Source organism: Sarcophilus harrisii, chromosome 2, assembly GCF_902635505.1.
Source record: "Sarcophilus harrisii chromosome 2, mSarHar1.11, whole genome shotgun sequence".
NCBI classification, from domain to species: Eukaryota; Metazoa; Chordata; class Mammalia; order Dasyuromorphia; family Dasyuridae; genus Sarcophilus; species Sarcophilus harrisii.
Genome location: NC_045427.1, coordinates 434304807 through 434314589, shown reverse-complemented (window position 1 = coordinate 434314589; position 9783 = coordinate 434304807). Strand labels below are relative to the sequence as shown.

The 9783-nt window shown below is 45.2% G+C and overlaps 1 protein-coding gene across 2 annotated transcripts; it reads left to right on the top strand.

Moving 5' to 3' along the window:
• The first annotated feature begins 1338 nt into the window (after positions 1-1338).
• On the top strand, positions 1339-9100 carry REM1 (RRAD and GEM like GTPase 1). Of its 2 annotated transcripts, XM_003757023.4 has the most exons (5): positions 1339-1516; positions 2857-3184; positions 6556-6638; positions 7098-7302; positions 8134-9100. In XM_003757023.4, the coding sequence occupies exons 2-5, from the start codon at positions 2857-2859 to the stop codon at positions 8406-8408; spliced, it is 891 nt and encodes a 296-aa protein (XP_003757071.1). In that variant the 5' UTR covers positions 1339-1516; the 3' UTR covers positions 8409-9100. The 2 variants fall into 2 exon arrangements, with proteins under 2 accessions (XP_003757071.1, XP_023363103.1); XM_023507335.2 differs by lacking the exon at positions 1339-1516 and having other exon boundaries at positions 1551-3184.
• The last annotated feature ends 683 nt before the right edge of the window (positions 9101-9783 follow it).

Below are 9783 nucleotides of genomic sequence, written 5' to 3'. Positions count from 1 at the left end.
CTATTCCTCTTCTATTGCTTACCGGTTGACTGTGCTTACACAAGTCTATTGCTCTCTCAGTTCCAATTTCCTCAACTACACAATGGAGGTAATCATACCAGTGCTGTTTTTTTCTAAGTTTCAATGGTTTGTCTGTTTATTTTTTTTATTTCTGCAAAATGGTTGGAAAAAAATGTGACATATCAGAAAGAGTATAACACTGAAAGTCAGAGGTGGGAAGGGAACAAAGGCAGAAATAAAAACATTCCTAACTTTCAAAGAGCTGACATCCTACTAGGAGTTAAAAGATCCCTTTTGAAATACTGACTATGCTACAAACCACCGGTGTAATCTTGAGCAAATCACCTAACCACTCAGAAACTCATTTTTTCAATCTTGCAAATTGATGAAGTTGGAATGGATGACCTCTGAGTAGAGCCAGAGTTAACAATATTTGTGCTTAGGGCAGCACAAATCACTCTGTATAGGTATACAAAATACAACCTCAAACAAGCCTTCAAAGTAGAAGAGCTTGGTGCTGATTAATGTTAAGCTACTATAGATGTCGACACACTTTGGGAATGGAGGGAGGATGGGACCCATTAAAAATTCCTTCTCCCTCCTGAGGAGAGGTGGAAAGCACCTTCTCATCCCAAGGCATCAGAGGTGCCTGCTCCCAACATCTTTGGGCTTCAGCAGAGGATCCCCACCCTTTATTCACTTTCGCTGGGCCAAACCTCACCCACTGTCATTAAAAAGGAGAACAGACAGTTTGATTCACTCATGGATTCATAAAAGTGAAGAAAGCAATAAACTGGGTGGGAAGGGGCTATATCATACCTTGCTTTCTTATTCAAACTAAACCTCCCCCTGAAATGGGTAACGAACGAGCTGGGTGATGTCTTCATGCCCAGAGACCCCTTAGTCTCATCAGCCCTTCTTCGGAGAGGGGCCAACACCGAGGGAGCACAGGAGTTCCATGCTCCTTGGTGCCCTCTCAAGACAAAGTGTGCCAGTTTCCTTCGGCTCCCTCCAAACACGCAAATTCCGGGTCTGGGAGTTGGGAGGTGGGATGGGAAAAGCAGTACTACAGAGTCTTACAAGACCCACTAAGTCATCAAAGACAGATTTCTGCTTTTCCTGGAGAGGAGGAAAAAACGATGAGAGTATTAGGGACTGGAAGCTTTGGGAGAAAGCCGAAAGGAGGAAAACTTCCTCTTTACAATTTTGCGTTTGGCTTTAGAGTTAAAAACTGCTAAGTGGACAGAGATGGCAGAGTAGGACCCTTTGTCAGGGTTGGACTGGGAGGGAGCAAGGCTGAAGTCCTCTCTAGCTGGGGCCAGTGCTCTGGGCGGGGCCGGGGGAGGGCTCCAGAGGTGGCTGCTCCTCCCTACCTCAGGCTGGGATTGTGGGGCTGCTGGGCGGCTCACCGCAAGCAAGGAAGAACGACCCGCCCGGGATTCGACGATACCGGCAGTGGCAGCTGCTCGGGGGGTGCCACAGAGGCGGAGCGGAGCCCCAGACCCCCAGCGCCGGGGTACGGGCGCCAGCTGGCGCAAGGCGGGGATGGGGTGGGCGCTAGGGAGAAGTTGGGGAAAGTTGAGTCAGAGTTGGCCTGGGCACTCCCGCCCCTGCCCAACATACACAGTTGCAGGCTCCCGGCCTGAGAGGCAGGGGCAGGGCGCACAGTGATGGAGCGGAGGTGGGATCTTGGAATTTTTAGGGAGGGGGAACCCAGTTCCTTCAGTCAGGGGAGGATCCCAGAGCCTGTAAGGTTTGGGGGTGGAGGAGGTGGAGTTCTTAGAGCTGGGGTTTAGAAGTGGGATGGATCCTCCAGCCTCAGCTAGGCACCTTTCTGAGTGCCCTGAATTTCTGGAAGAGTGGAGCTGGTGGTGCTAGGGGCCACCTGGCCCTGGTCCTATCCCAGGCTGGCAGAGGAGCCATCTCCCCGACTCCCCGCATCCGAGTTGGCCAAAGACCGGCTCCCTCCCATCTCCAACAGCTGGAGGCCGCCCCATGGGTCACCCCGAAGCCTAACCAGCTGCTCCTGAATATTTTACACGGGCGGCGGTCGGGGACGCCGTTCCCATGACACTTCCCGTCTCCTGTTACCTGTCCACTAGCCAAGCCTTGCTCCCTGTTACCCGTTTCCCTATCCCCTATCCTTTTCTCCCAAAGAGATTCAGAACTTAGGCCCAGGTCCCTACCAAGTCTAAGGCCCCTTCCTTAACCTCCAAGAGGCTCAATGAATTAGGACCTCTGCTCTACAGTTGGCTTCTGAAAAGTTGCCCCTGACACTCCAAACAACCCCTCACCCCCCATCGCAGAGCAGCAAAGTCTGAGAATTACTACTAACTTCCCACTCCTAAGCTGGATCAAGGTTCAGGGATCTTTCTCCTTCTTTTATTTATATTTGGACAAAATAGAAGGGAGAATATGTGAAAGAGCTACTTGTGTGATGACTTGGATCTGTGCTCTTGTGTCCACAAACCTTCTTGTGTGAGGCACTCACAAGTTTTGGTTCTGGGTGTATGAAAGTAATTGTAAATGTGTGTCTCTGTGTGTTCAGAATCTTATATGTATGTGTTCTTTCTGACTACATGGGTGTAAGTTTGTATATCTGCCTGAATGTATGCTCTACTCTTTGTGTGAATAAGTACATTCTCTGCTTCTGGATGCTGTTACTGTACAACTAAGAAAAGGCACTGATGAATGTATGTTTTCTGGGCCTGTGGCTAGAATAAATTCCCTTAACTCAATGCCAGGTGAAGAGACTTCTCACTCCCCTTCTATTAGAACAAAATGGACCACAAAGAAGGAGTGACCCCTTTGCCCAGTCTTTCATTCACAGGAAACATGTCGCCTGTTTTCTCCAAGATGACGCTGAACACCCAGCAGGATTCCCAGACCGTTCTGAGAAGGCGAGCCAGCACCCCACTATCCCTAAGGCCAAAACCTAGCTCAGGTCTTTTGGCCCCAAAGCCCTCCAGGAAACCGAATCATCCCCAACTCTCTCAGTCATCCTCTCTCAATCCTCCTATTCGACCCCCCTCGCCTGCCCTGGACAACTGGTCCTCTGACTCCAGCGACTCTGGTGATTCCTTATACCGGGTAGTCCTACTTGGAGACCCCAGGGTAGGAAAGACCAGCCTGGCAAACCTTTTTGCTGGTATACAGGAACGAGATCTACAGGATCATCAGGGAGGTAAGATCTTAAGAGGGTAGAATAAAAACTGTGATGGTTGGGGGAAGGGATGATATTTGTGTAAGTTTTAAATTTTAATAATTTAAAACTTGCCCAAACTTCTGGAATAAACACCTTGCATTTGGATACCGAAAAAAAATTGAGTTTGAGATATGTGCTGATTATAAAATTAGATGAAATTGATGAATAATAGAGTCTTTGTTGATCTCAAATCTGAATAGTAATTCCTTCCACAACTTCCCTGACTGTCCCTGATCAATTTGTCATCCAGTCTCAGACTTGAACATGGTAGGGGGCTCACTAACCCCAGGGACAAGTCATTTTATTTTGAGACAACTCTGAATGTTAGGAAGCTTTTCCTTCACCTAAGCCGAAATCTGCCTCTCATCCATTCTGTTTTGGCCAGAAATCCTGAGGGTCTTCCCTCAAATTGATTTTTTTTAATTAGGCAAAAGAGGCCATTCTTTGCCTCATTTCTTACCTAGCCTTGATGACTGGTTGGGCATTGCATCAGCCAAAATGAAACCTGGTCTCATCTATCTCTTGGCACTGGACTCAGCTGGCTCTGGAGGAGAAAGTGAGGCTCATGTCTTTGTACAGTCTTCCCTCATTGAAATCCAGTTCACTTCCAAGTCATGATGTCGTGATCCTCTTTGAGAAAAAAAGACAAACAACAAAAAGTTTTGACCTTACCATTCTACAAAATAGGTCTAGTCTCTCTTCCATATAATAGCCTTTCAAATATTTGAAGACAGTGATCATTTCTCCTCAAGCCTTCTTTCCTCCAGACGAAATATTTCCAATTCCTTCAACCAATAGCCTCTAGTTCTCTCGACATCTTGGCCATCATCCTCTGGACACAGTCTGGTTTATCACTGTTCTTTCTAAAATGTAGCATTCAGACTTGAACACAATCTGGGAATAGTCTGACCAGAACACAAAAGAGCAGAAACTTCACCTTTCATTCAGAACCCTCCCTCTTACTATAGTCTAAGGTCACTTGGCTAGTTTTAGCTGCTAGGCCATGTTATGTTATTGGTTCTTAACAAGCTACAGTTCTCTAAAACTCTGGTTCTTTTTCATACAAACTTTTGTCTAATCATATTTCTCCCAACCTAGGATAGTTGATTTTCTGAACCTATTTGTAGGCAACATTTTTCCCTATTCGATTTATTAGATTTAGCCCACCATTCCAGCCTGATGAGATCTTTTGGGAGCCTGAGTTTTGTTCCACTTGTTAGCTATACTTCCTAGCTTGATACTATTTGCAAATTTGAAAAGTATGTTATTTATGTTTTTCTTCAAATCATTAGTAACAATGCTGTTCAGCATAAGGACAAGGAAAGATTCCTGAGACCTTCCTCTGGTCTATTCTTTGGGTCCAGTTCTGAACCCATCTAATTATATTGTCATCTATCTTATATCTCATTGACTTGTCCAGAAAAAAATAGCATAGGAGAGATTTTGTCAAATTCCTTTATGTAATAATTGGATTGATATGTTCACAGATAATTTTGTTGTTAAATCAGTCATTTCCAGTTGTCTGACTCTTCATGACCCTCTTTAGAGTTTTCTTAGCAGAGATATTGAAGCAGTTTGCCATATTCCTCATTTTATAGATGAGGAAACTGAGGGAAACAGGGTTAAGTGACTTGTCCAAGGTCATATAGCAAGTATATGTGTGGAGACCAGATTTGAATTGAGGAAAATGAATCTGCCTGATTCCAGACTTGACACTTTATCTACTGTGCCACCCAGATGTTCATGTAATAGGTGGGAAATTAATAAGTTTGTACATGATGATGTGTGATATAATAAATTAATATTAATAAAAGGGAGCCACCCAAGTATCCTTCACAATTCTAATTTCTCCAGGCTAGGGAACAGCTTTGTCTTAGCCCAGCAGGATGGAAACAAAACAGGATGCCTCTTTGCATACTCCCCTTACTTCATTTGAACCATCATTTTATTAAGTGGAACAGTGTAGTATAATGAGAAAAGCACTGAAGTTGGTGCCAGGCAAGTTGGCACACACTTTTAATCCCTGCTGTTAGGGAAGCTGAGGCTGGTAGATCACCTGAGCTCAGAAGTTCTGAGCTATAGGTATCCAAAGTAAGCAACCACAGTGTGGTAAGCTGTCTGGGAACAGGGAGTCACCAGAGTTTAAGGAGGGACAAATCAGTCTAGGTAGAAACAGAACATATCCAGACTTTCACGTTTTGAATGCACTACTATGAGACCAGGTCCTTGAGTGGTTAATGAACATCCAGCCTAAGCAAAATAGGGAGACCTAACTCCAAAAAAAAAGATTTTGGTTCAAGACCTGATCCTGACATACTAGATATATGATCTTGAGCCTCTTCTTTCTACCTCAGTTTTACTAACCGTAAAATAGGGGGTTTGAACTAAATGATTTCCAGTCTACTGCCTTGATTCTGGTACATATGATAAGTTCACTTGTAAGAAGCAGAGTTGCAAGACTATATTCCTGATTCATCTCACACATGTGGATGTTGAAATCATTTTCAAGGATCTCCATGTCCTGCAGTCCATTGGCACCTAAACCAGGATCTGAATACAGACCTTCAGGTGCCTTTCTCTGAAAGAAGGCTATCAAGTTGTATAATCAGAAGAGAGGGCTAAGGAACCCATAGTCCAGATTGGAGACACTAGTGCTAAGAAACCCATAGTCCTAAATGGAGATACTAGTGCTAAGAAGTCCTTGTCTGGATTAGAGAAACTAGTACTAAAAAAACTCATAGTCCATTCTGTAGACACTAGGGCTAAAGAACCCATAGAATAAATTGGAGCCACTAGTGCTAAGAAATCCATAGTCCAGACTGAGTCACTAGTACTAAAGAACTCATAATCCATACTGGGGACACTAATGCCAAAGAACCCATAGTCCAGACTAGAGACACTAGTGACCCAGGAAGCTTCATGACTAGAACACTTGTATCCTACAAGTGATTAGAAGCATAAATATAGGAATTGAGAGTCTATTGAGAATCAGTAGTGAGAGGATCTCAGATAGGAATGAACTCTCTAGCCCTTGCCCCCAATCAAAAGGAAAGAATTTTGAAGGAGGAGGCGGGAGACTGAGTTTTGAGTCTTAATTCTGCTATGGACTTAAAGTATTACCTTGGACAAGTATTTTCCCTTATCCACACCTCAGTTTTCCCATCTGTTTTTCAAGATATCTTCTAGCTCTGAAAATTCCTAGAGATAACTGACAGGAAAGTACTTAGAAAATGTTTTCTTTTAATATTCAATTTCTGCCATGGAAACCAAGAGTTTCTATCTCTCCCTCTGAGTTCAGCATCACCCTACCCCTCAACTCTACTGACTCCAATCTGTCCCCTCTATTCCAGAGGATGTATATGAGAGGACCCTATCTGTGGATGGAGAGGATATGACACTACTGGTTATGGACACCTGGGAGTCAGAGAAGCGGGTATGGCTCAGAGAACAGCCCTATGGGAAGCCCCTTGGGAATTCTAGAAGTCCAGGAACCCCAACCTCAGCAGAGAAGCCAGAGAGGTCCCCAGATGTCTGAGTACTCAAAATGGAACTGTCATAGAATCTTTTAATATTTGCTGGACCTTAAAACATAGAATGTCTGAGCTGGAAGAAACTTTAGAGACCATCTAGTTCAACCCCCTCCTTTTACAGGGACAAAAACTGAGGTTAAGAGGAATGGAAGTGACTAATTCAGGGTTGTACAGTGAATCTATGACAGTCCCAGAATGCAAGCCAGGTCTCTGCTCCTGAGCTGAGCTGTTTCCCCATATGCTATAAGCCCCTCAGAAATATCCATCCTCTCCCTTCTTGCCCAAGAGAATGAGCATCCTTCTCCTTTACCTGGGGCCTCTGGGAGGGCCTCAGAAAAAATGGCTTCACTCTCTCCATGCAGGATGAGAAGAGCTGGCACCGTGATTACTGCCTACAGGTGGGCAATGCCTATGCAATCGTGTACTCCATCACAGACCGAAACAGCTTTGAGAGTGCCTCTGAATTACGCATCGAGCTTCGAAGGACCCGCCAAGCAGACAATATTCCCATCATCCTGGTAGGGAATAAGGCAGACCTGGTGCGCTGTCGGGAGGTGTCTATGGAAGGTGAGGGCAAGGGTCTCAATCCACCTGGTCTGTCCTGCTCTGCTACTACTTCCTCTTCCATCCTTTCTCCTGTTACCACCCTGGAAGTACAATGACCCTGTTCTCCTGGGCTTGACTAAAGCTAAACTGAAGTAAAACTGTCCCACTGTCAGCCGTAACTAATGTAGGGTTGTTGGGGATTTGCCAATGACAACAACCAAAAAAATCTGTGGATTGTCAGGCATGGTCCTCCCAGGTGACTATCCCCCAGCTTTCTTCCCTTGGGTCACAGTCTCCCTAGCCAGCAGCCTTATAGTGTCTTGCAGAATGTTTCTCCTCCACTGGACCTTGTGTACAAGTTTCTCTCCCCAGTCATACCCTTAACTGAGCTTGTCTTTAAATGCATATCTGGGGGCATTTTTTTCTTCTGTTTGCCCTCTGAGCATTTTTTGTGAAATTTGCCCTGGCCACAAAAATTGATTATAGATCTACCTCCTATTCTCCCCTCTCTACCCTTCTTTCTTTCTTTACCTTCATGGAATAATCTCCACCCCCTACTTTCTCTATAACCACCTCTTTCTTCTTCTTCTCCTCTATAACCACTTCTTTCTTCTCCCACTTTTCTTTTGATTTCCCCTTCTAACTTCTCTTTTGAACCCTGCCCATACTCATCTGTCTTTTCTCCTTTTTCCTTTCAACTTATCACCTCATTTCTCTTTTTCCCTTTAATGTCCTCTCCTTTTTCTCTTTCCCCTTCTTTCCTGACTTTTCCCATTCTCTCCTTTTTTTCTTCCTCCCCTTGCCTCCTCTCTTCTCCATCTTCTCTCTATGGTCCCCTTCCTTCTTCTCTAGAGGGTCGGGATTGTGCTATGGTATTCGACTGCAAGTTCATTGAGACTTCAGCAGCCCTGCAACACAATGTAGCTGAACTCTTCGAGGGCATCGTGCGCCAGATCCGCCTGCGTCAGCTGGGCCAGGAGGCAAATGACTCCCGTCTCGCAGCCCCTCGCCCCAAGAGCCTCAGCCAGAGGGCCCGACGGTTCCTGGCCAGGCTGGCCACAAGAAACAACAAGAAGCTAGCATTGAAGGCCCGATCCAAATCCTGCCATGACTTGTCTGTGCTCTGACACTAGATTGTACCTCATTGGGCTCCAAGAACAGAAAAGGGAGAGAGGAGACACCATCTAGCCTGGGACCAGTCCCAGAGATTCCCCCAGCTGCCACCTCTCCCCTCCATATAGTCACTTCCCTGCTGCAGTGAACCAAATGTCTTCTCCTCCAGCTATTGTTGTGTTTAACCATAATGACTCCAAATTGGGAGGAGGGGGATTCCTAGGCCTGAAAAGCAAGAAGCAGGTGGAGGTCCATCCAGGATGGACCAGAAGTACTGTCTAATCTCATCAGGCACTTCCCTCTTCATACCCACAAACAGGGAAGCCGGTGTAGTCTGAGTGGTCCCGAAGAACACAATACTGGCACCCCTGCTGTGACTATGAATCAGGATAGAGAGTGCAATGGTGGACAAGAGATCCAAGTGTCAGCCCTGAACCCCCAGGGACAGTGGGTTGGCAGAAAGCTAAGGGAGGAAGCTGCTGGATGGACAGCCCAGGTAGTAAAAAACAGAACCAGCAAAGCCATCCTTTGGGGGTAAGGTGGGAGAAACTCCCTTGCTAGAGATAGGGTGGGCAGACTTGGAGGAAGAGATAATGCTGCCATCTATACCTTTTCATGCTACCTGTCTCATCACCAAGCTATCCAGCCAACTATGGTCCTAAAAGCTCCCACAATAAACCAAATCTAAGAGATGCTCCATCCATCAGTTGCTGTGTCTACTCAGAGTCCACTTTTCCTTCTAAGTCAGGGCAGAATTTTAGAAAGAAAGACTCAAATTCAATGAAAATATATAAAATATATATGTATATATGTACATATATCTAGAGAGAAGATATGTATATATATATATATATATATATAAATATATAAATATAGTGTGTGTGTGTGTGTGTGTGTGTGTGTATCTTAGGGAAGATTAAAAAACTGTAACATGCCAGCTGCTGTCCTCAAGGAGTTCTGGCCTATACAATGCAATTTTATTTCAGTAACCAATTTTACAAATCAGAAAAATTCAAGAGCATGGTAGAACCATAAGAAGCCTCCGAGTATAGAGTGTTAGAACAAGAAGGATAAATAGAAAATAGGATATCTAAGTTGAAATTATCCTGACCCCTCATTTCATAGAGAAGAAAACAAACTTAGAAAAGAGAAGGACATGCCTGAGTTCACACAGCAGCTTTGTGGCCGAGTCTAGAATACCCAACTCCTAGAACCATGCTTTTCCCATTATATTATGCTGCCTATCTCCCAATCCTAAAGGAAGGTTCTAGGGCTCCCCTCCCTGACTTAGCCCCAGATGTGGGGAAGATTGGAGGCAGCCCAACATCTGGCTGGTGGGGGTTGGGGAAGGGAAGAAAGGACCGGGCTCTGGGCCAGGATCCAGCTGGC